At 37.2% G+C, this 25,913-nt stretch overlaps 5 protein-coding genes and 1 non-coding gene across 6 annotated transcripts in view; 1 reads left to right on the top strand and 5 right to left on the bottom strand.

The window, feature by feature from the left end:
- LOC131431054 (bone morphogenetic protein receptor type-1B) overlaps nucleotides 1-4,201 on the bottom strand; it is a 335,571-nt gene extending 331,370 nt beyond the window's left edge. Inside the window, exon 1 of the mRNA XM_058596508.1 lies at nucleotides 4,070-4,201. Within this exon, the coding sequence (XP_058452491.1) occupies nucleotides 4,070-4,154 (85 nt within the window). The 5' untranslated portion in view covers nucleotides 4,155-4,201. The remainder of the gene's footprint in view (nucleotides 1-4,069) is intronic.
- Nucleotides 3,535-3,607, bottom strand: Trnak-cuu (transfer RNA lysine (anticodon CUU)). The gene has a single exon. It is a non-coding gene; the product is annotated as a tRNA-Lys (tRNA).
- A 932-nt stretch (nucleotides 4,202-5,133) lies between the features above and the next one.
- LOC131431053 (ras-related protein Rab-30) lies at nucleotides 5,134-6,985 on the bottom strand. The gene is made up of 2 exons (XM_058596507.1): nucleotides 6,589-6,985; nucleotides 5,134-6,522 (listed from the first exon to the last, which is right to left on the bottom strand). Exons 1-2 carry the CDS (start codon nucleotides 6,769-6,771, stop codon nucleotides 6,076-6,078), a joined length of 630 nt encoding a protein of 209 aa, XP_058452490.1. The 5' UTR covers nucleotides 6,772-6,985; the 3' UTR covers nucleotides 5,134-6,075.
- Nucleotides 6,986-9,894: 2,909 nt separating this feature from the next.
- LOC131431052 (protein l(2)37Cc) lies at nucleotides 9,895-11,490 on the top strand. Its single transcript, XM_058596506.1, has 3 exons — nucleotides 9,895-10,057; nucleotides 10,239-10,341; nucleotides 10,416-11,490. Exons 2-3 carry the CDS (start codon nucleotides 10,254-10,256, stop codon nucleotides 11,144-11,146), a joined length of 819 nt encoding a protein of 272 aa, XP_058452489.1. The 5' UTR covers nucleotides 9,895-10,057; nucleotides 10,239-10,253; the 3' UTR covers nucleotides 11,147-11,490.
- Nucleotides 11,491-16,850: 5,360 nt separating this feature from the next.
- LOC131431051 (large ribosomal subunit protein eL34) lies at nucleotides 16,851-18,152 on the bottom strand. The gene is made up of 3 exons (XM_058596505.1): nucleotides 18,065-18,152; nucleotides 17,707-17,784; nucleotides 16,851-17,290 (listed from the first exon to the last, which is right to left on the bottom strand). The coding sequence occupies exons 2-3, from the start codon at nucleotides 17,769-17,771 to the stop codon at nucleotides 16,960-16,962; spliced, it is 396 nt and encodes a 131-aa protein (XP_058452488.1). The 5' UTR covers nucleotides 17,772-17,784; nucleotides 18,065-18,152; the 3' UTR covers nucleotides 16,851-16,959.
- A 2,399-nt stretch (nucleotides 18,153-20,551) lies between these two features.
- Nucleotides 20,552-24,713, bottom strand: LOC131427482 (uncharacterized). The gene is made up of 2 exons (XM_058590708.1): nucleotides 23,861-24,713; nucleotides 20,552-20,903 (listed from the first exon to the last, which is right to left on the bottom strand). Exons 1-2 carry the CDS (start codon nucleotides 24,624-24,626, stop codon nucleotides 20,848-20,850), a joined length of 822 nt encoding a protein of 273 aa, XP_058446691.1. The 5' UTR covers nucleotides 24,627-24,713; the 3' UTR covers nucleotides 20,552-20,847.
- Between the last annotated feature and the right edge of the window lie 1,200 nt (nucleotides 24,714-25,913).

Here is a 25,913-nt window from a genome sequence, read left to right as displayed (position 1 = left end):
GGAACCCCCCGCGATCCCATTTCAACCAGAATATTAGTTGATTTTCTGATGTTGTTTTAACTAAACTGTCATTTTTGTTTTTCGATTAGCAGAAACGATGGTTGAAACAACTAATTTAACTGTTTGAAAAAAAATGCTGTCAATTAGTGAGGACACATACCTTTCAATTTCAACAAATATTTTAGTTGAAATAACTGGTGTTGTTATTGAAACAAAATTCTGTTATTTGAAAAACAAATCGGTTTTATTTGTTTTAGACATTGTAAATAGTTGAATCAACTCGAACAATGTTATTGATTTGCGAAAATAATCAAAATATACTTACTGATACACGTCATGATCTATTTGAAATAAGTTCGGTTTGTTGAGATTCATGAAATAAATATCGTTGTTAAAATAGAAAACAGTATTTTATATTGACATGTAATATCATTAGGGCTGGGAAAACCACCGATCACTACTGATTTCAAGTGATATTAACAAAGGAATAAATTATCATTACTAAATCAGAACTGATCTGATCTCTAAGTGTTTTTGATTTTTGTATGATCATGATCATGTCAAGTCGAGATCAGTAAAGATCTAAATTCTAAAAAAATACTTCGGATTCGACCGGAAATGATTGATGTAGAAAAACGTTTTTAATCAGCGAAAGTACCCGGAGGGGCGAGTAAATTAGCGAAATTATTAAATTTACCTAAAATGAGTATTGAAAGATGATGCTTTCAAACGGTTGAACTAAAGTTATGCACTGATAATTTTAGTCAATTTATATGAGCTTGGTGCATCACCGCTGGGAATTGGAATTTTGCGACGGCAACTCAAACGCGCCATTCAATCGCAGCGCGTTCTGTGTGTTTGAAACCCTTCGCTCCTGTTACTTTTATAAATAAAATTCATGTCAAAAAGCGTTTTATTGCTAATGCATGAACATCATCATCGGTATCAAACAGCTGGAAGTAAAACAGTCTGCTGGAAGTAAATCAATGATCGAATTTGAAGCATAAAATTTATGCGCATACCTGAAAGATTACGAGATGATCATTCATTAACATTTTATAATTTGTCACCAAGTCTTTTTCATCTTAAACAAGGGTAACTTTATCACAACACCGCTGTTAGATAAACACTTGTTATGGAACCATAAAATTCTCAAATCGAATGAAAACAATTTCACCAAACGCTTTAACCATCGATGTTGTTTTCATTGACATTTTGAAGCGACGCGAACAGAGTTCAACTAAAAAAGTTGTTGATTTTGCATTGCGATTATTGTTCTGCCTTCAACTGTCTCCTGCATTTGACAGCATGCAAAACAACATAATTTTCAACTCCTTGAATATATGCAAATCAAAAACCATATTGGTAGAATCGAAAAGAAATTAGTTAAATCAACTATCGCAAAAATCAAAAACTGCGATATCGCAATATTATGATCGAAGGGTTCTCCGTGCGACTGAGCTAGCCGAGCCGTATTTCAATTTTGGGGAAAAGTTTATCGTATGGAATTCCAAACAGAATAAAATTTTATTAAACAGTGTTGGTGATTGCCGAAAATTTGACAGAAGCTGCTCGATTTTTATCTATATTGTATACAACATTTTCAATCCGGTAGAAGATGCTACAAGAACTCGCGTCTCTCAATGTATGAACCACGAGAGAATTTTTCTACATTTCTTTGCTCCACTTCATACTCTGAGTATTTCACAGACCTTAAAAAAATTACAACCTGTGTGAAATTTACCAAGAGAGAAACGCAAGGGTCTAAACGATAGAAAAAATCATCATTTTTGAGAATTTTTTTCAGAATTATCGGGCAACAAAATTAATTCAAATGTTTTGCATGATAAAAAGCATCATTCGAAAAACATTTTGTAATTTTTTCGTGGAAAAATATTGAGAAATAAGTCAGTGAAGAGGTATTTTTGAGAACGCTTCTTAAAAATCATGATTTGCGGTGTCCACTGTATCTCAGCGCAGATTAATCAGAAGTGAACAAATCAAAGCAATATAGAAAGAGTAGAAGTTTTTCTAGGCCCCAACATTTCTGTTTGATTTTTTTCATTTTTTTTTTATTTTTGGTGGTTGGTCAAAATGAAAACTACGATTTTTCACGAAAAAATCCGCCATTTTGTAGCTGTAAAACCTCCCCAAACTAACAAACAACGAAAAGGAAAACGTTGGGGTCTGGTTTTTTATATGTAGAAAGTGTGTGCAAAATTTGAAAAAAAAATGGTTTAGTAGTTTTTGGGTGACGATGGACACGGACTTTGAAAACCAGCTTTCGAGAAAAACGCGTTTAAAATTTTTTGTCTATAAAATCGAAAGAAACAATTTATTACTCTAAAGAGCCCGTAGGGTCTAACATTTTCAAAAAATCATATATTTTCTTTTGTATTCTTTTATAATGAAGCGTTTCAAGAATGTTATGTCAAGTTTTTAAGTCAATCGAAGCAGAAATCTTGGGCCTGTGAGCAGAGTTTGTACTTCTTCGCAGTATGAGATAAGCAAAGATAAATGCCCATAGCTTGCTGAGTTTTGTTCCGATTGGCTTGAAAATTTCACAGAATATTCTTGAAATAGTTTACTATGAGAAAATACAAAAAAAAATGATAAATGATTTTTCAAAAGTGTTAGACCCTACCGCCCCTCAATATATAGCGCTCTAAACTCCTTTTGCTGGAATAGAGAGAAAATTCGCTCACACAAAATTGTCGATATCTCCGTTAAAAATAAACGGATTCTAACAATCTATGGCTTGTTGAATAGCTATTACCGAGTTTGTGACAGATATTGTCGAAAGATAATTTCATATAATTCGAAATCCGATCCGAACTCAAAAACAGCGTTCTGGCCGATGAGGAGACCTTTCATTTGTGACGAGATTGATCAACATCGGTCGAGTCACCTATTAGATCTCGACTTCTTCGTTGTTCGTCGATTTGAGTGGATTGGTATATGTTACTCGGCCCTCCGAAAAGTTTTTCAAAATTGGAGCGAATTCTATACCTATTTTTGCCTTTCTCATACTTTATTGTTCACTACACTGTATTATCTTTGTTTATGTCGTCTCGACCGTAAGAATATTTCGACTGTGTTGGATGAGATGCTGCGAACACAAACTGAGGTATTTTCTTATTGCAACACTATTCGAATTAATGATGACAAACGGTTTGTTTCATTGGGTTTGTTGTGGCGTATCACCATGAACTTATGCGAAACGGTTCGGAAAAAGACTGCTGAATGAAGTAGCATAAATTTGCTCAGAGAGCCAGGAATCCGGCGAAATTGTTAAAGCAATTAAAGCACTCTAATGGATCGAATTCTAACTCAGAACGCAACCCAATTACGCAAATCTCCGTACATGTTCATACTTTGCACGGTTAGTCGTGAGACAAACAATAGATATGCTAGTTATATCGTTCATTTATGGTTAAAATATTCAGTACAACAGCTACATTATTCGACACAAATCACGTAATAAACCGAAACAGATGAATATAAACACGCATGACGTATCCAAAAAAGTATATCCGCCCAACGTGGGGCTCGAACCCACGACCCTGAGATTAAGAGTCTCATGCTCTACCGACTGAGCTAGCCGGGCCACATTTCAGTTAGGTGGAAAAGTTAATCGGACGGAATTTCGAACAGAATAAAATTCCAGTAAAAACATATTCAATGATGGAGACATTCCTGCTAGATGTCATGTTGGTCTAATAAAAGAATCAAACCACACTTTCCTGCCATTATCGGCTCCTTGATCGATTAGGAATGATAAGGAAACATCATAAACTTTCCACTAATCAACAGCGCTATTCAAAATGATTTCGATTACTTGATGTAAAACAAAAAACATCCAACATCCGTGATCACAAGAAAATCATAACAAATATTCCGTCTCTTTCACACTTTGACAGGAACTAGTCCGCGAGAGCAGTGATTCCGATTGGAGCCAGCCAGTCGCAAAACACACTAAACTTTGAAGCACTGTTTCATAGCGAAAATAGACATGCATCGCCCAAATTTTACCAAGCCCCGGTTGTGCTAGGCGTAAATTATCACCTACCTGTTTCAGATAGTCCAGTCGCATCGGAATACAGCAGAATAAACACCAAAATAATAACACCAACATTCGCACTTGACGCGGCCATTTTTAATCACAACCCGAGAATTTCGTTTTGAATGCCTCCGCCTGCTAATGATTATCATTTGTTTGTCTTATTTTTAGCTGTTCGCCTTTGCGCTGACAGTTCGTGTCATCGCGGGTGTTTCTGAAAGGCGAAAAACCGCAGTGGGTTGCAGAGGGAAAAAATGAGAATATTTTATGGTGATGAAAATGGGATAAATTAAATTGTTTTCAAATAAGAATCCAACAAAGTATCGCTTCAAGAATAAAAAATTTCGAACAATCTTGGACAGAAGATAAATTGTTGCATTTTTTTATAACGACCAGTAAGCCACTTTGAAGAAGAACTGCAGGTGAACCATTGCAAAAATGTTGTTAATTTTGACACCAGATGAAATAGAAAAAAATCTTTTCTGTTTATGGATTAATTCACAACTAGTACGAAATTCTGCAGAATTTCTCTTCAAAGTGACTATTGACAAGTGGCTTTTTGGCCGTTATAAGAAAAATGGGACAAATAAATAAAACAAAAACTCACGCTTTTTTGAGATTACGGCCAATACGACTCGAGAAAAGTTCCTAAGTGCAAATGACAGTTTCTCTTTGTTTACTCTCTCCTTCGAGAATTACGGTTCAATCAGTAATCTTTGCATCTAACACTTCACATAGGATAATAGCAAAAACCATCAACTTTCGATATGAACTGTAGAATTAGTTGGAAATTACTGGAATTTGCCGTAACAATTGAAAGAGAAAGTAAACCAAGAGAAACTGTCATTTGCACTTGGGATCTTTTCTAATGTTCATTGACCAAACAAGCATTGAACCCATCGTAATTCCTCTTTGAAGCGAATATCAAGAGCAGACTTATGGCAAGTTATTCCATCAAAAGCTATAACTATTGTCAAAGTCCCACAAAACTTCAGACCAGACCACATGACAATTTATATATCCCAGTTTCAAATATTGCACTATCAGACAAGAAAACATAAAAAATACTCTCTAAAGTTTATTGACAGTTTTGGTTCTAATATATTAAAATCTTAAACTACGTTTCATATATGTTTATAAAAACTATTTATCCCATGTTTACTATCAATGCAATCAAACGATAATTATTTCAGCGGTATGAGCACACCTACAGAAACAAATTTTAAAGTTTATCCGACAGTACATATAGTGTTGAAATTCAGCAGACAATCTGCACATTCACCAAATATTTAGGAGCTTCTTTCTTCTTACAGATTTCCTGAGACCATCGTTTATTCAGTGTCAAAGATTAGTATCAAACTAGTTATTTTTTTTTATCACGGATTCGCCTTAGATTTACTCCACTGTGAATGTCGTTAGTATCAATAACATATCAAATTTAAAAAAAACCGATTGTTTGCGTTTCATCGCTTTGCCAGCCTAAGAACGATATAGCCGTTCTATTTCTATAACGCTGGTAATAGTTTATATTATATCAGCATGAATAGTAACCCTTGCTTTAATGAGTTTATCATTTCGTAATTCATAGCAGAAGCATATGGAAATATAACATTAGGACTATTATGTATGATTACCCATACTACGAATCTAATTACTACAAATGACTTTTAACTCAATAAATATACATGAACTGTACTTCGTGATTATTGACTAATAATGCCCATGCAACGAATCACATTGTCTAATGTGATCACTGACGATCATTTCTGAATGTTATAATTATACCATTAATATGTCATATTACAAACCTTGTTATAAGTTAAAAACCACCTGATACCATGTTTATGGCACTTGATCAACCTCGCACTGATGTTACTTTATAATTTAATATCTTCGCCTAGCAAAATGTTTTGATCACAACTTTTTTTTTATCAAGTATCAAAACGCATCCGGACGGCTCGTCAAACTCATCAATTTTTTACTAAACAAAAGTGCCCTGTTTAGGGCACGAAATACTAGCAAAGACATGACGGCTCACCGAATTCTTCAGGCGGTTCGATCTTAAAGCCGTGTTGCTCAAGAGCTTGCAATTCCAGTCGGGATCGATTCGACTCTACCAAGTTGTTAGCAATGTCCTGAAACATCTCCTCCAGGCCTTCGCCCGTTTTGCACGAAGTTTTGTAGGTAGCACTGATGAGGCTATGGCACTGCTCGCAAAAGGATTCCATGTCGGCATCTGTTACCTCCGGATCCCCACTCTGTTCCAAGTCAAATTTATTACCAACCAGGAAAATTTTAGCATTCTCGGCATAGGTCACCACATCTAGCATGTGCTGCGAGAGGGAATGAAACGATGCAAGATTATCCAGGGCAAACACAAGGATCGCGGCTTCGGCAAACTTGTAGTAACTTGAAGTAACAGATGCAACTCGTTCCATACCGCCAGTATCCCACAGTTGAAGCTGAGACGGCAATCATAACAAGTTTAATATTCCGTCCTCACGACCAACAAAATGAAAGGAACTCACCTTAACGTTTCGTTCACCTATAGTGAAACTCCGATCGAAATGATCTAATCCTAGAGTTGACTTCCGATCAGCGGTAGTCACAAAAGTATTCGTAGCAAAACGTCGGAAAATGGAACTTTTTCCCACCCCATATTCGCCACAAAGGATTATTTTCTGCTCGGGAATGCGCACCGAGGCCATCATCTGCTACCAGTGATGACCAGGCTAGAAACTTTTGCTTAAAAGAGTAGTTCAGTAGCTACTTCCAGAACAGAATTCTTTAAATAACGTGCAAAAAATTGATGAAATTCGTCGTATTATTGCTGGCTGTCTAAAGAGATTTTCCTTCCCTATTTTTGCACTGATTTAATTAATCGTAGCCGACTTTATCCATTTGACATTGCTTTGTTTTGACTACTTCCTTAAATGAAAACCAGGGTTGTGCTCGTTCAAAACACGGCTAATGTGACTTATTGAAAATGATGAAAATACGGGGCACTCAAACACTGATTTTGATTCCATCCGATGGGCAGCCATCGAGTAAAAGAATAAATTTAATACCATTTAAAGCCAAAAGTTCTTGTCGTAATGGCGTTGTTATTATCAATACGTGAGGCTATATTTGTATTAATTTGAAGCGCACAGGATATGATGACACCTCCAATAAATCAAACTCATACCTGTTCATCCAAGGAAATGGTAATTATTGTTTCGCGTCCTTTTCTTTCGTTGTTTATGAAATGTTTGAGGTAATCTTATTAACTTTTCCCTATATGAGAAGACCTGATTTCACAATATACTGAATTGGCTGTTAAGTAACGCTACCTTACAAAAATAAGAGATTTCTCGAACCATTTTTTGTTAAAAAGATAAAAGAAACATTTTGTTTATAATCTATTCCAGCATTTCTATCGCTCAGTCAAATATCTCCATAGTCTCCAAGTAAAATTTTTAGTTTAATAAATACTTGTAGCTATCTTCAATGCTACATAATAAATCTTGCGTTAAAACTTTAAACTCCACGGAAGTCTACTGAAAACCGCTATAAGAGCATTCTCCTGCCAAATGGACCATTCTTCATAAGGTTAATGAAGCAAAGTGAAGAATCAGCATAAACCTGCGTTAAAACTCCAAATTTAAGAAAAGTTTAAATTCTTTCGGATAGAATGAATTCCGCTATGAATTAACTGTAGCTTTGATAATATTTTTCTTGACTATTTGTGTGTCATGTCTGCTTTGAATGCAATCAGTAAGAATATATTGGATTTTATCTACGAGTTGGAGGCCTTTTCCGAACGTAGAAACTCCATACGCTTTTAGTTTTTTCGTGAATGTATGGATGAAAATAAGAATTATAACTAATCGCCTTGTAATTAATGCAGTTCTTGCGAAAGTCTCCATGATATATGAAAACTGTTTTCTCTGATTCATCGTCATTTTTGTATAAAACTATTTCGTGGCGTTAAAATTTGTGCATACGTTCTGAAAATGAATCATGAAAGTCCATCATAATTCCTGGTTTGGCATTTCGAAGTTTATTTGATGTCAACAAGAAGCAATAAATCAAATAACCCACAGCAAATGTGTCAAAAATGTTCTTTAGAACCCTCAAATATGCTCTGAGTAAAACTGTCATCCAATGAACACGTCCACACCAAACTAGATTTATGAAAGAATATAACTGACAATAATGTTTTTAAGAAAATGTTTGAAAACAATATTAACAGCGTTTGAATGGTTTTATTCTAGTGCAAATTGTTTTATTTTTAGTCCAGTTGTTATTCTTACTTCAAAAGATCATTAAACAGGTAGTGATTAAAAAACAATTACAAAACTCATATAAATAATGATCAAAATCTATCATATGAATTGTTACTTGGGTATACCTCAATATATATATATATATATATATATATATATATATATATATATATATATATATATATATATATATATATATATATATATATATATATATATATATATATATATATATATATATATATATATATATACCCATTTGTCTACACTCGGATTTACAATTAATATTAATATCTTTTTGCTAGAAACGGAAAATTGTTCATCCTGTTACATGCTTTCGTTAAAACTAGAAGCAAATAAACGATCAAACATTTTGATATCTTTTTTTCGTATGTAAAAAAATTCTCACAATCACCAACGGTGGATTTTTCTAATCAAGCAATAATGAACACGTTACTTCTGTTGCTGGAGCGGTTGACGTCTACACAAGCTATTCCGGACAACAACATCTCCCTCTTTTGGCTCCGGCTTTGGAAAATCTCCGGCAGAAATCTCGTTAGGTCGATATTCTCAACAATCAATATCCTTAACAGTTGGTGCACTCATATATGCTAAGGTGTACAAGAATGCAAGCAATTGGAATTGGAAACCAGGAAAAAATCAATGCAGTTATTGGAAGAGTGAACTTCAGTGGTCTCTTGGATAAAAACTCATGTCGTCGGAAAATCATTCATATTCAAGCAAAACAATTACGACTTATATTCAAAGGTGAACAACAATTAACTAATCCAGTTCAATTACATTTGGAAGAATTAACTAACGATTTTGGATTGCCTGTTCCTACTCAAACAAACTGTATTCAAGAACCAGTCGAAATTTCAGTTTAAATCAAGTTCTTCCAGTTGATTCATCTAACATTCTAAATGATACCACGAGAGAAAGCTACACCTCCTTATTCGACTTCAACGCCAATAAATGTTCAACATGAAGCTAACCCTACTGTCAGATTTATCAGATTCTCCAGACTTACCAGACAATTAGAAGACTACATTCGATACTGAACTAAAGGAGGAAATGTTACCTACAGACAAAATAATCCAGTTTGCCGTGGTATTGAAGCTGACAGCGAGAAAAAAAATTGTTTATTCTGTTACATGTTCTTCTTAAAACCAGAAGCAAATATACTATTAAGGTGCATAATATATATATATTAATATAGAAAAAATAGTTTTAAATAAATAGTTTTAAATCTGATAGCATAGAACTGTTCGAATAAATAAAACTAAATCGGCTTGCTAGGGATACGTTTTTTTCAGTTTTATTTTTATTATAGACCACCCATATGCATCTGATAGCAAAGCATTTTGATATTTTTTTTTCGTTTAAAACACATTTGTAGTATTATTAAGTTAAAAATAGTTTTTCCTTGCGATGTGTTCATTTTCAGTGTTATGCATGAATTCTGCGTTCCTACCGCGTTTGATATTGAGCCATCTGAAACGCAAACATTTATCGAAAAGAGAAATAGCAGCAACCCTGAATGTCAGCAGAGACGAAAAAGAGAAAGTGATCATTAAAAGTAGCTGTCAAAGACTTCTGAATCAAAATACGTCAAAATTATTTTCAAAGTTCCAGGATTCACGTTTTGGTGTTACGCAAAAAGTAAAAAGCCGGCAGTATTTAACGAGATATCGATACCTTGTTTTAGTTTTTGTAAAAATTCTCGAAGGTAAAACAAGTGCAAATATTTTAACCCCAAATTTAGAAGCGCAGTAAACTACATTCATCGCATGTTTGAAATAAATGAATTACCTAACCTAGTTAGATTCATACATCTAAAGCTGATGAAATATGTTGTTAATTTATGCAAGTGAATCAAACATGTATCTGAAGTACGTATTATTTTCCAGATTAAACCAATCTAAATGGCCACACAATTCCTGAACCGAATCGGTCAACTTGGCTTGGGCGTTGCGATTGTTGGAGGTGTTGTGAATTCTGCGTTATATAATGGTTTGTTTCTCGTCTCGTACGGTGCACTATTCTTATCTCATTCACTTGTATCAATGTCAACCTTACACTTTTAGTTGATGGTGGTCACCGTGCGGTAATCTTCGATCGGTTTACCGGTATTAAACAACAAGTGTCCGGCGAGGGAACTCATTTCTTTATTCCGTGGGTTCAACGACCAGTTATTTTCGACATTCGTTCACAACCCCGGAATGTACCGGTCGTGACTGGAAGTAAAGATCTGCAGAACGTAAACATCACACTACGTATCTTGTTCCGACCCGTTCCTGACCAGTTGCCAAAAATTTACACCATCCTTGGTCAGGATTATGACGAGCGAGTACTGCCCTCGATCACCACCGAAGTACTGAAGGCGGTCGTAGCGCAGTTCGATGCCGGCGAGTTGATTACGCAGCGAGAAATGGTTTCCCAAAAGGTTTCAGATGATCTGACCGAGCGCGCGGCTCAGTTCGGTGTTATCCTGGACGACATTTCAATTACGCATCTGACTTTCGGTAAAGAATTCACCCAGGCCGTTGAAATGAAACAGGTTGCCCAACAGGAAGCAGAGAAAGCTCGTTTCATGGTTGAAAAGGCCGAACAGATGAAACAGGCGGCTATTGTTTCGGCAGAGGGTGATGCCGAAGCTGCTGCCCTACTGGCAAAATCCTTCGCTGATAGCGGCGACGGTTTGGTTGAGCTACGACGAATCGAAGCCGCCGAAGATATTGCCTATCAACTAAGTAGAGCGCGAGGCGTCGCTTATCTGCCAGCCGGTCAAACGACGCTGCTCAATTTGCCCCAATAAGTCGGACATCGCAGCAGTACCGGGAGTGGAGCATTTCTTATTTGAGTAGTTGTTAGTGGAACTAAGTTTATACACGTTTATTATAGGACTGTCGTTACCGGACCGGAGCTTGGATTAGTTTGGAATGATTCCGTAACGAGATGTGCGCTTGGTTGTTATTATTGCAAGCCCTCTCGGCTTGTAAAGCCAGAGAAATAATAAAAAAAACATGTTCCGGTTGGAAGCTGTTATGGTTCGCGACAGTCCACTTAAGTAAATTCGAAATGAGCATTTTATTCTGATACCGCAAGCTACCATCTAATAATAGAGCAAAATAAAGAGAAGGGGTTTTGTCGAAACTAAAATTTTGTCTTTATTTTTTTAGTTTAAAAAAAATTTTTGTCGGTTGTTTTCACGTTGAGTTAATAAATTCTACAAAGCAAGAAATGTATGTATGTGTAGACGATGCGTGGTTCTCCTAGCAGCTCTTGCAATTCGTGATTCATACGCCGTCTCCACGTTCCGTCTTCCATCTGCACTCCGCCAAAGATGGTTCTCAATACCTTTCTTTCGAAAACACTGAGGGTGCGTTGGTCCTCTGCCAACATAGTCCAGGTCTCGTGGCCACAGAGAACAACCGGTCTAATGAGCGTTTTGTAGATGGTCAATTTCTTTCGGTGGCGTACTTTTCACGATCGGAGGGTTTTTCTAAGTCCAAAGTACGCACGATTCCCTGCCAAAATACGTCTATGAATTTTTCTGCTGGTGTCATTATCGGCGGTCACCAGAACCCAAATACACGAATTCGTCAACCACCTCGATATCCTCACCGTCTATCAATATTCGTGGTGGAAGGCATAGTGTATCTTCTGTAGAGCCTCTTGCTCTCATGTATTTTGTTTTTGACGCATTTATGGCCAGTCTGATACGCCTAGTTTCAGTTTTCATTCCGATGTAGGTTTCCGTCATTTTCTCAAGGTTACGTGTCACAATATCGAATATCGTCAGTGAAGCCTAAAAGTTGTACGGGCTTTCGGAAGATCGTGCCACTCGTGTCGATCCTCGCTCTTCGAATCACACCTTCCAAGGCAATATTGAACAAGATATTCGTGCATGATCTGCCATAGCTGTTCTCGATCGATTGTGTCGTATGCCGCTTTGAAGTCAATGAATAGGTGATGCGTGGGTACGTTGTATTCACGACACTTCTGAAGTACTTGTCTTATCGCGAATATGTGATCCGTAGTGGTGCGGGCTCCAGTAAATCCTGCTTGGCACGGCCCTACGAATTCCTTAGCTATTGGTGACGGCAAATGATTTGGGAGAGTACCTTGTAGGCGGCGTTCAGCAATGTGATTGCGCGGTAATTGCAACAATCTAGCTTATCGCCCTTTTTGTAGACGGACCTTACCACTCCATCCATCCATTCCTGCGGTAGAATCTCCTTCTCCCAAATCTTAGAAATCATCCTGTGCAGCGCTCTAGCCAGTGCCTCTCCTCTTCACTTATCTCCGACAAATCAGGTGCTGGAAATCTGTTGTCGGCTGAGCGTACACCCAGATTGATTCCTCTCTGCCGTTCTCTGTATCTTGTGCTTCGCCATTCAGATGCTCGTCATAGTACTGCTTCCACCTGTTGATCACCTCACGTGCGTTCGTGAGAAGGTTACCACTGGTATCTCTGCACATTTCGGCCTGTGACGTGTAGCCTCTACGTGAGCGGTTCACCTTCTCATAAAACTTCCGTGTGTCGTTTGCGCGGTACAGCTGTTCCATCGCTTTCGCGAACCTGGTCTTCCTGAAGGCGCTTTTTCCTTCGGAAAACCGGTTTCTGTCTGTTCCACGCCTGTCTGTATCGTTCCTCGTTCGCTCTCGGGCGGTGTTGCAGCATCCTTACCCTTGCTGCATTCTTCTCTACGAACAACTGCTGACATTCGCCGTCAAACCAGTCATTTTCTCGATTCGATAACCTCGTACCTAGTACGGATGCAGCAGTGCTACTCACGGCGGACCTTATGATCCTCCAGCCGTCTTCAAAAGTCGCCATGCCAAGCTGCTCTTCCGTTAGTAGTACAAGCTCCAGTTGTTGCGCGTATTCCTCTGCAGTTCGAACGCTACGTTGCCACTCGAGATCGAGTCCCGGCGTTCCTGTGCGACGAGTGTTGTGCACCGTCGATAGTTTCGAGCGCATACAAACCGCGACAAGGTAGTGGTCAGAATCAATGTTGACACTGCGGTAGGTACGGACATTGATGTTGTCGGAGAAGAATCGCCCGTCGATGAGAACGTGGTCGATTTGATTGTTCCGTATGTTGATCAGGTGATCTTCAGGTGGCTTTGTGAATATCTTTGCGGGGGAAGAAGGTGCTTCGAACCACCATTCCTCGGGAGGCTGCAAAGTTTACGCATCAATGACCGTTGTGGATTGTTACCGCGTGCAGGCTCTCCAGCCGGATCACGGGTCTATACATTTCCTCCCGGCCTACCTAAGCATTCATGTCGCCGATGATGAGTTTTACATCCCGCCGTGGACAGCTGTCGTAGGTTCGTTCCAGCTGCGCGTAGAATGCTTCCTTCTCGTCATCGGGTCTCGTCTCATGTGGGCAGTGTACGTTGATGATGCTGTAATTGAAGAAACGGCCCTTGATCTTCATTACGCACATTCTATCACTGATTGGCTGCCACCCAATCACGCGCTGGCGCATCTTGCCCAACACTACAAATCCCGTTCCTAGAACGTTGGTTGTGCCACAGCTCTGGTAGAAGGTAGCCGCTCGATGCCCACTTTTCCACATCTTCTGTCCCGTCCAACAGAGTTCCTGCAGTGCTACGACATCGAAGCCGCGGATTTGAAGCTCATCATGCAGCATTCGGTCGTATCCTGGGAAGCCAAGCAATTTGCAGTTCCATGTGCCAAACTTCCAATCGTAGTCCTTAGTTCGTCGCGTTGGTCTTTGCCGATTATTCCGAGTCGTATTTCTTTCTTGATTGTTCGTAACTTCTTTTTCCAGGCGGCTTGTTAGGCCTGCACCAACCTCCTGTCTCGCTGGAGGGCCATCGTGTCAGCACTGTTTAGAGTTCCACACTGACACAATGACAGTACTCAGCCGCTCTTAACATGGAGAACAGACGCTGTTTCGAGCCGCCCTAACATGGGAAACAGAAGCTCGGGTAGGCTTTCTCTCTGTAAAGAGAGGGCAAGCCCCCCCTTCCCTGTCAGCATACGACCAAGGTCCCACCGGGGTTGGTTACCCGATCTTTCCTATGGTTACTCGTACCCCAGCCGGCACCGCGGGGAGATAGGGACTGGACAAGAGGCTAAGAACCACATTGGGGCCTGAATTGCGCAATGTCCAGTCGTTTACCAACAACGTTTTGATAATATGATGTCTTTGATATAACCAATTTGTGGAGTTTTCCGATATTTTCTGGAGTAACCGCCTCAATTAGACGACCAAAACGTTCTTTATTTATGTCGTTTTCGCTTGACGCCAAACCTAACCCAGTTTCCACCCTAACTACGAGTCTTTTAGCGTTTATATCGGGTTCGCCTGCACCCCGTTGCTAAATGCAAACCCAACACAGTTTCGTGAAAAGTGGTCGTCGGATGAAACTACCCTGAATCAGTTTCAGTTTTTTCAAGCGGCTGTCATGATTTTAACAGTGATAGCGCCAAATATTTTAGTTATTTATCAACACGTTCAGCAGTTTTGGCAGTATGCTTATGTAGGTTTGTCGTGACATCTTCGTGAGTAGATCCTTTTGTCTATTGACTGTGAATTTGAAAAAAATTCAAGGATTCTATTCGCCCTCCACTTTTTAATGCATAACAGATCAAATTGAGCCGCTAGTGCCACTTAGCATTTCGACTAGAAGCAAAATATCTGGTCCATGAAAAAAATTATCCTTATGTTTTTTCTCCTTTATCATATAAACCTGTCCTTTCAACCGATGCCTGGAATGCCGAATACAATATACAAATCGACTCACTTCTAAAGTAATATGGGTCAAGCCGGCAGGGTCTGATCTAGAGAAATCTATGAGACAAATTTAGCTTGGCCACCGATTGACTATTTTCTTAATTGGTTTAATGTAGAGTGCCTAAAACAAGAATGACGACACAGTTCCGGTGAAACTCTCCCCTTCCAGTATTTCACAAGGAAGAAAGGTCAACCAGAACCATAAGAAGAAGAGTGACGACCGCTGTTCGTTTGGAATGACAGCTAATTGCTTTAAAATATGTTTCCCTGGATAACGCTTGGAATATTTGTTTTATGTCCTTATAGTTGTCCCATCTTATATGTGATGATCAAATTTTATGTGACCCGGATTGAAGAATCGAAACAAATTTAATCTACTATGAAGCAAAACTACCGAGTTGCTGCGAATCGCTTGTCAATTGGAAAAATGAGGCAAACCTATTTTATGGCAAATTTTGTTTGAATTATTCGGGAACAGGTTTCATATGACTTCCTGCTTCCCAAACGAATTTATTGAATTAACAGATCGATACACTTCACAATTTTTGAATAAAGCAGTGATCCCACTCAGACACAGAAATTCGCAACTGCCAAGCACCTTCGGTTAATTAGCACAGAGAATAGACAGTAAAATTCCCAATGTGTGTGAGAAATTTAACTGCCGTATTGAAAAGTGATCGCTAAGAAAAAAAAAATCCCCGCTTCGCGCAGCACAGCAGCCCCTTATGGGCAAATTTGTACTCAAAAATAATTCAAATGTTTGTGCAAAATTGCACAATTTTTTTTATTTCGTTTATACCCGGCTTTCTCTGTGTAATTACTCCCAATATTTAAAAAAAATTTATTGCTTGGTACATATTTACTGTAGTATATGACATAACGGATTAAAAAAAAAACAAAAATTTCTCTATCTACGAATCATTTTGTTTTATTACATTTATATAACTATATCACTTGAAAAATAGAACATAAAGTTAAGCTGACTCGTCTGAATAATTTTTACATGCCTCTCGTTTGAGTAATTTTAGCATATTGCTGCCCTAGCACTACAAAATATGTGCCGTTTTACTTTTAATGTATTTTACCGAATTGTTTATAGTTCTATTTACGAACAACCGGCTTCCGGTGGAGCTCTCAACGTGTAAGCACGTTGATTCGCGGGTAGTGCGTAAGAAATTCGAGTAATTCATGAAAAGGAAAGAAAGTTTTTCCGTGCTGAAGTGGCTCGGCGGTGCGACGCCGCGAAATACCATCGGTAGTCAAAAATAGTAAAGTCCATGTGACTATAAACGAATGGTCATTGTATCCTCTCCAATCAAACAAAGAAAGAAGGAGAAGAAGAAGTTACGAATAACCATTTATAAATGTTTCCAATTCAAAATATTACAGAATAACTAAACCGCGTTATTCAATAGAGATATTATTTGACATAAGATTAAGATTTTCAAATTTTATTTTTTTCTCATTAGGTCTCATTTTAATACAAAAATGTTTATTTATTTACATTCTATCAACAGACACAATTTGATCCTAATAATTCCTAAAATTTAGAAAAAATTGTTTGTTTATATTTCTACCGCCCTTTCTGTGGAATGTGAGCATATTCTATGAATTGTGGAATACTTGTGTTACGAGTGACATTCGAAATAATTTGCAGAAGGGAGCGAAAAAAAAACAGCTCAACAACCAAACACAAATAGCCGAACCATGGACATCAATTTCGGATGCTATAAAACCAATCTCTACTTATCATTTTCAAACGGTATATTTTTTGAGTTTCTTATAACGTACAAGACCATCCATATTTGCCAAAAGCTTCTTCTCAGCCCTTCATTAAAACACCAACGGTAGCGGTTTACTTGCTTTTGCTAGCGGCCGCAGGTTGAGCTTTTGGAATTTTCGGTGGCTTGCTGACGGGCTTACCGAGCTGCTGTGCCTTCAGTACCTTCACGACTTTCTGTTCATCGATCAGGAATGCACGAATGATGCGTTCGCGCAGGCAACGATGGCACAGGACACCACCGAACGTACGCGTGACGGTTTTCAGACGGCGGCACATACGTGGCCGTTCGCTGGGCCTCGAGGGCTTGATACCGCTTAGTTTCTCCTTGCACTGGCCGCATTTCGGCACCGTTCGCTGTTTCTTGACGTACAAGTAGACTAGCCGGCCTCCGGGAGTGCGTACACTAGAAATATAAATTGTTATTAAGTAAGGCTACAATTTTGTTCTTATTTGATTGTATCAGAAAACAAGATAATGTACCGCTCGATGGAAGTATTGTATATTCAGCTTTGGGAATAAACAATAGGCAATTGAGCGTCTTGTTTTGCTTTTGCACAATTTGTAGCATTGATAGACTTGGATGAATAGTCAACCAATGGTAGCAAAATTGTGCGGATATTTTTCCGGGTGGGTTTGCTTTGCATTGTTATATCTAATGGAAGTGTTGAAACTCGACGATTTATTCACGAGTTCAACAGGCAAATAGATATAAACTTACTGTTGCACAAATAGTAGCATCAAAAGTCGTACAAAATTTCGATCGTTTTGATGGTAGCAAACATTGTGCGTATAGCGGAGCAGAAGAAAAATTATACTCACACACGTCGCTTGTTGGACTTTGTGTTGTAGGACAAACGCCTTCTCAGTGTCAATCGCTGAACCATATTTACTAGTTAGCTGAAAAAAAATGAATTTGTTTATCCGTCTTCAGTGATTTCTCCCGAACACGTTTTGCTTATAATTGCCATCATGAGAGATCCAAAATTACTTCACCTAAACAAAAATGGTTTTGAAATGTCGAAGCATAGACATAAACAAACAGATTTTTTGAACAATTTCTCATTGCAATCTATCAAAGTCATACTACAGCTTTGAAGCACAGAATTTAATGATAAGCTTGAAGGTACTGAGTTAATTTTCGTCTCAAATGTATGGTAATCATAAAAAACTAACAAACCTTCACAAAATGTGTCCACTTTATCGAAATTAAAGTGACGGAAAGAAAGAAGTATACGGTCGTTTGACATTTCAAAGGAAGCACACAAACGCAAACTTTTGAGTTTACATGTCCGAATCAGAGATGCCAGATATTTTCATAGAAAATCTGTATTATAGTGTATAAAAATCTGTATTTATCTGTATTCACTAGGAAAATAAAATGTGTACAATGAAATAATGTTAAAAGACGTTATTACAACAGATTATGATGGTTACCGTACGAAAAATTCAATGAGCATTAATTCTTCATATCATAGTTAACTGGTAGCGAAATTTAATAATATTTTTTTAAATCAACAATTGGAATTTCAAATCCATATTCTTATCTAGTTTGAAAATGTTGACTTCATAAGTTGACATAGCATTTCAGCACAGATGTCAAGTCAGGTCCTATAGCTCTGCGTTCGACAATAAATATTTGTGATACGATGACTTTTACGTATATCATTCAAATTAGTTTCAAGTTATATTTTAGAGGTGTACCAGTGTTGATCATCACATATTGCACAAACGATTTCATGCTTGAGTTGATTAAGAAACTTTCATCTCGTCACGGCAATCAAATCTTAAATGACAGTTCAAACGGAAAAGTTTCATTGTTTCTTCCTAACATTTTCTAAACTAGAAATGTATTTCTAATTTAGAAAATCTGTGTTCTAACGTTAGTGTGTAAATGTCGTAGACATGAACATCAACCTCGGTGTACTCAGTCTACTTCCTGCCGTCAGAATGTACGTTTGTTGTATTTTGTACGAGCCACTCACATCATCATTTGAGCGGTTGAGTACTGGTTACTACACATGCTACGTTTATCTGAAATGCACATCAAAACGATAAGATATATCGTTACCTCTAGATTCTATATGAATTTCATACGAATGTCACTTTGTTTTCCACATAGATTTCAATTGAAACACAGTTGACCGAATCGAGTGTTCTGCACATACATTTGTGCTGTACTCATTTCCACTAGAAAATGAAGTTTTGGAAACATGTAGTTCGATTCAATAGTAAAACGCATCACATCCAAAGAAAAAACACATCAAAGCTAAATGAAAAAATATCTAATCTGGCATCTTAGTGAATTTGCACATAAAGTGTTAAAACAAATCGCTTTGGTTATGTATTGAAATGAAAGAGAATATTAAATTGAAATACTGTTTACATATGAATCGATCATGCAAATTTTTATCAGTGTACGGATAAATGTATGAATAAATGCAATAGCATTGATAAAAATGAAATTACACACTCCTGAAAATCAAAAAATGAGTTTCACCTAGAATTTTTTAATGCAAAATCGGACTGAATTAAATTCTTTGATGTTCGTTCATCGAGGAAATAAATTTTCGGTATCATTCTGGAAAAAGGAAACGACAAACATTTCAACACAATTAGTCATGCTTTAACTTCTATCGATCAGATTGGTCTGGTTCGGATAGACTTGAATATGGAAAGAAAGTGATAGATAAATAAATGATATTCGTTTTGCTTACAGATTCAGTACCCTCTCTTTAGAACTATGACTAGACTAGGACTTGATCGTAGAAAGCTGTGAAGTAAAATAACAGGTCGCTCATATTTCCAACCAGACTCAAGAACAGATGAATAAACTAAAGAACAGAGTCAAAGAAGCAGTTTATTATTAGCTGCTACCAAAGACATCATATTAACAAGATCCAGCTCTCACATTATCCGAACAAATCAATGGCAACATCTTTTTCGCCGGTATGGCGCCCTCAAGCGAGTCCGCATCGAATTGTACAAACAAATAGTTGAAAGAAATGTTAAATCCGTGCGCGCCAAAATATCAGCACTGTGATGCCGTGCGATGGCGTTACTGAACTGAAGATTGATTTCGCTCTAAGCTCTAATTGACCTGTGAATGATGAAATTTGTTTCAATAATGAACCAACACACGCCTTTCTATATAATAAGTTTCTAGAAAAACTCAATCTACAGTAATTCTCACAGTGCTCAAACTATTGGCTCTATCCAGACTTAATCAAAATGACCAATATCTGCATCATAAAACGATGCTTTTGTGAATCGAAATTCTGAATAATATCGATTGAAATTATGGTAAAGATTACCGATAACAAATTGTATTATTATTTATTGCTTAAGGTTTTAATGTGTCTCATATAAATGAGTTAACTTTAAGGAGTATTCGGAAATTTTACTTTCAAAAATAAACGTCTGGTAGGTTCAAAGTTCAAGCACAGAAAGAAACCTGCTCTCTGTGTTCTGTATTCATTTTACTTTTTGTTATTGTTATAGTGTTACACACTAAATTTAATCTAAACTTATTTTGATAGTTCTGCACTGAACCAAAACAGGACGCTGATACAACAGCTCTTCCTTCTTAACTTTTTACATAACCAATCGAATTGACAATAATCAATTTATATTTTTTTATATAATTCTTGCTATTTTTTAGCCTTACTATTATGTTTAACAAAAATAACCATATGAAATTTGTTCCCTTTGGAACCAATCGATCACTTTGAATATACAAAGTCTTCAAAAATCAAATTCTTCTTTATACGTTTCGAACGCCTGATAGGCGGCATCTGAGAATTATTCCCTGCTTCATAGTGCTTCCGCTTTCTTCCTCGCCGCTGCTCATCAATCGTGAATCCACGAAACTCCTCATCACTTTCTTCTCTACTCTTCCTTGTTTTCAAATCCTGAGCAAACGTAGAAATGACCACGTTTGGCCGAACACTGGCGTTCCTTGGGTTAGCGACTCGAAGTTGGCCTCGATGAGCCATGATTTCCACGCTTCCAACATGTATCTGGAAAATATTTTGAGAGTACTTTTTAGTACACATGGCTTTTAACCATTTGGCGTGATTGTGAGGGTTATGGTTTTCATACCATACTTCTTCCCCCTCAATCAGACCATCCAAAGGGTCAATCAACACCTTCGGAAAACAAACGTCATCAGCCTGTTTGTTTTTATCATCATTAGTTTCACCTGTGTCTTTACTATCTGGAAATATTATTTGTTTTTTATATTGTTTCTTGGGATTCAATAAATCAAGCAGTGTCTTTGGAGTGTATGAAAAAATTCTTTCAGAAGGAAAATGACCATCTGATTTTGAACAATAATTTCTATAATTAATTAAAAATAAGTTTATCTGGTCCTCCAAATCTAACTCATTCAAGTCCTGTTCCAATAAGAACTTTTTTAACACCTCTTTGGTTGTTCTAACTAATCTCTCTGCCTGGCCATTACTAGCTGGGTTGTATGGTGGACTTTTGAATACCTTGATTCCTTGCCTCTCTAAGAAATTTGAGAAGGAAAATGAATTAAATGGTGGACCTCCGTCGGATACCAAGACATCGGGCAATCCGAACCGAGCAAAAAATGCTACTAATTTCTTTAATACTCTATTACAATCAGTACCCTTACTCATCCATTCAACTTCTATCCATTTGGAAAAACTGTCCACAATCAACAAAAATGTGTGATGTGAAAAATGGAAAAAATCGATGTGTACTCTACCGAACGGTCTCGTAGTTGGCATCCATTTAGATGTAGTTTTAACCTTAGGGACAACCATCATACTATTACAAGTGCTACAACGAGTTACAAAGTTTTCTATATCAGAATTAATTCCGAACCAATAAACCGATCGTCTAGCCAACTGCTTCATCTTTACCATACCTGCATGGTTGGCATGTAAAAGTTTCAATATTTCGCCTTGTACATTCTGCGGTATTATTACCCTGTCTCTATATAACAAACACTCGTCAACAATTTCTAATTCGTGTTGATTTGAAAAAACATCAACAAAGCGTTTGTCAATACGTTTTGGCCAACCATCCCTCATGAATTCAATAATATTTTGCAGAAATTTATCATTCTTTGTCTCAAAAGCAATTTTAGCACTATCAATCGGAAAATTTTTACTGAAATTAATACTTTTAATCAACTCAGCGTCCAAATTTCTTGGAACTTGTTGTTCTAGAGGAAAACGCGAACAAAAATCCGCGTTACCCATCTTCTTAGAAGGTCTATAGCAAATTTCAAATTCATAAATGGACAGCTCCAATATATATCGCTGTAGTCTTGTAACAAATATTGTATTTTTCCCTTCCTTTCCAAAAATTCCAACCAGAGGTTTATGATCTGTATATACCATAAACTTTTTTCCGTACAAATATTTATGAAATCTTTTAATGGTACACACTAGAGCTAAGGCTTCTAGATGAAGAATAGGATAAGATTTTTGTGCGTTATTTAACGAAAACGATGTAAAACATATAGGTTTTTCTATACCATCAACTATGTGAGCGATTACTCCCCCTAGACCGTAGCCTGAAGCATCGGACACGATCACCAAGGGCTTTTTTGGATCATAAAGCTCTAGAAATTTAGTATCCAATAAAGATTTCTTACTGCCTTCGAAAGCTTTGCTACAATTCTCATTCCACTCAAATTTAACATTATCTCTCGAAAGATTGTACAGATAGTGCAATTTTGAGGATAAATGTGGAATAAATTTGTTATAATAGTTTATTAACCCCAAAAATGATTTGAGTTCTGTTACATTTTTCGGTATTTTAGCATTCTTTATTGTTAAAACTTTTTCTGGGCAAGGCAATAACCCCTTTTCACTTATAATGTGTCCCAGATATCCCAATTGCGTCACAAAAAATTTACATTTATTCAAATTAACTTTAATGTTTGCTTTAGCCAGTCGTTCTAAAACCAAGTAAATTTTTTTTATACAGTCTGCCAAATCAGCACCTGCAACCAAGACATCGTCCAAATAGCAGAATACGTTGTCAATTCCCTTTAATACTTGATCCATTACTTGTTGAAAAATAGATGCGCTGGAAGAAGCTCCCTGCGGTAATCTATTGTAAACATACAGTCCTTTAATCGTATTGATTACCATAAATTTTCGTGAACGTTCAGACAGAGATAACTGGGTATAAGCCCCTTCCAAATCCAAAGCACAAAATACTTTGCAACCTGCCAACCCGGCAAACAAATCCTGTGCCACCGGTAGAGGGTAAGTATTTGGAATAATGCATTTGTTAATCGATACCTTGCAATCAATAACAGGCCGTATCTCATTGTTTTTTTTAATAACCACTACTACCGGAGAAGCCCATTTGCTCGTTTTAATAGGAGTAATTACTTTTTCACTTTCTAGTTTCGTCAAATAATCTAAAACTTTCTCCCTTAACCTGTAGGGAACGTCGTATGCCTTTTTGAAAATTGGCTTATCGTCATTCAAAACCAAGTCTGCTTCGAAACCGTCAATAGGAGTGGAAAAATCTTTTTCAAATACATTGTAAAACTTTCGTTTAATATCTTTTAAAACCATGTCGCAACGATTATCGTCCAACAAAATATTATTAACTGATAGATCACCAGCCAAATAATTCCTCCAGTCAGAGAAAAACTCGTCTAACCATGGGCGTCCCAATAAAGGAATAAACTTGTTATCAGAATTCAGTACTAACAGCTTTAAATTTGCTGATTTTCCTTTACATTTGACCGAAATATTTGCTTCGCCAAAGACATTAAGTCTCGCCCCATTCACCACAATCAATTGTTTCAGAGTTTTCACCAAAGGTTTACTAAAGTGAGCTAAATATTGAGATTTCCCCATAACAGACACTGAAGAGCCACAATCAATCTCCATTCTGAGGGATTTGCCCTCTATTTCAATGTCAATTAAACAAGGATTATTTATATGATTTATAGAGGAAACAAGCATACATTCAAAATCACCTGAATTTTTTTCATCCTCACTTTCCGAATCATGTGGTCTGAAACGGCTGAACAGCTCGCTCAATGTACTTGGCCCAGGTTCTGCAGAGTCCACGAACTTCACTGCCTCCTTCCTTGAATTTTTTAGCTTAAAGCACTTCCGCTTTAGATGTCCTCGAATTCCACAGTAATCGCAAATCCTGCTTTCCGGACGGTACGTATCCTGATTGTTTCTCCAACCAGCTGGCTTGAATGTTGTTTTATGCATTGTCCTCTCTTCCTTCGCCATTGCATTAGACTGTTTATACGGTTTAAAACCCAATCGATCCTTCACCGAGCCTCTATTCTCAAATCTTTGAGACTGGTTTAATTCAGCTTGAGCTCTGTTATATATCTTTGCTAACTTTTTATAAGCGTAACCGCCTTTATTTGGTTCATTCTGTCTCATAGAAGCGATTTGTTCCTCATTAGAGGCAATACCCAATGTTCGCGCGTTGGCCCCTGCCATCTCCCAGGTCGCGATTAGTTTTTCTGCTGAATCCAGCGTTAAATTTTCTTCATTTAGCAACCGTTGCTGAAGTACTTTATCCCTCAATCCGGCAACAATGCGTTCCCGTATTGCTGATTCTTTAAAATTCCCGAAATTACAAAATTCCGCTTGAAGCTTGATCGAAAGCACAAAATCTTCAACGGATTCATCTGGATTTTGTATCCTGTTATTGAATTTAAAACGCTGTATAATATCCGACTCTGTTTTATCAAAACGCGATTTCAGCTTGCTAATCATTGTGTCAAGAGATATTTGAGCTAAATCCGTATTCGGAAATAGTAATTTAAGCTCAGAAAATACGGAAGGACCACTAAGGGTTATAAAATGCGCTTTCTTAGCTTCATCAGGAACATTGTTCATAACAAAAAAGTAGCCCAATCTTTCAGACCAATCCGAAAAGGATGATCCTTTACGGTAAGGCTCAATCATGGCGGATACACTCATCTGCGCCATCGTGTAAAAAGGTCAGTCACAATAGAAACAATTAAAACCAGTAACAAGAGAAAATAAAACCAAAATGGCTTACCTTAAGCGTCACCTAAAATTCTATACTGGCACCTTAAACGAAAACAAGATTCCTTAAATATCTCCGTCTAAAACTTTAAACTCCAACGGTCGTAGCCAGTGCCAATTTAGCTATTTATTGAATTTATGTAATTTATCACTCGTGACACCTCCAAGGAAATTCTTGTATCTAAAGGGAATATAAAAATAACACTCTTAATTATGTCATATAAAAAAAAATTTAAAACCGCAAAATATTAAAATTTAAATTAAATATAATAATAGGAACACCACCCTAGCTAATAAGCCAGACATTTATTTTCTATATTAATAAAAAAAAATATTCATATATGGCACTTGCAGCACCCTAAAATAAAACCGACGCTACCAAACAAAATGGTTTCCACTGGTAGAATATTTATCACTTTCAAACGCTTCCGATTCACTTTCTACGGTTTTTTCTACACGGTGTACCTACGGTTTTAACGCTAAATCTTAACCAATCCGAAAATAGTCCGGATGTAGATAATAAAATCCTGCAATCTAGCTACTTCCTTGACTCTTAGTCCGTACAGATTTCTGCCACCGACGTTGAAAAAAATCCTCTATCTGCGATGAATACCACCACTGTTGTTGGATAGTTGTTCTGCCAATTTGCACACCGAAGTCACACGCGTTCACAATTTTCCTCGTCGCCAGTTAATGTGTCTCATATAAATGAGTTAACTTTAAGGAGTATTCGGAAATTTTACTTTCAAAAATAAACGTCTGGTAGGTTCAAAGTTCAAGCACAGAAAGAAACCTGCTCTCTGTGTTCTGTATTCATTTTACTTTTTGTTATTGTTATAGTGTTACGCACTAAATTTAATCTAAACTTATTTTGATAGTTCTGCACTGAACCAAAACAGGACGCTGATACAACAGGTTTTAGTTATAATCTTAGGTGAACAGCCATTATTAAAAAACGCAAATGCAGCTTGCTTCGCTATAGCTAGATAAATCTATATGAAAATAACATAA

The sequence above is a fragment of the Malaya genurostris genome, chromosome 2 (genome assembly GCF_030247185.1).
Source record: "Malaya genurostris strain Urasoe2022 chromosome 2, Malgen_1.1, whole genome shotgun sequence".
NCBI lineage: Eukaryota > Metazoa > Arthropoda > Insecta > Diptera > Culicidae > Malaya > Malaya genurostris.
This window is presented reverse-complemented; position numbering and strand designations above follow the sequence as displayed.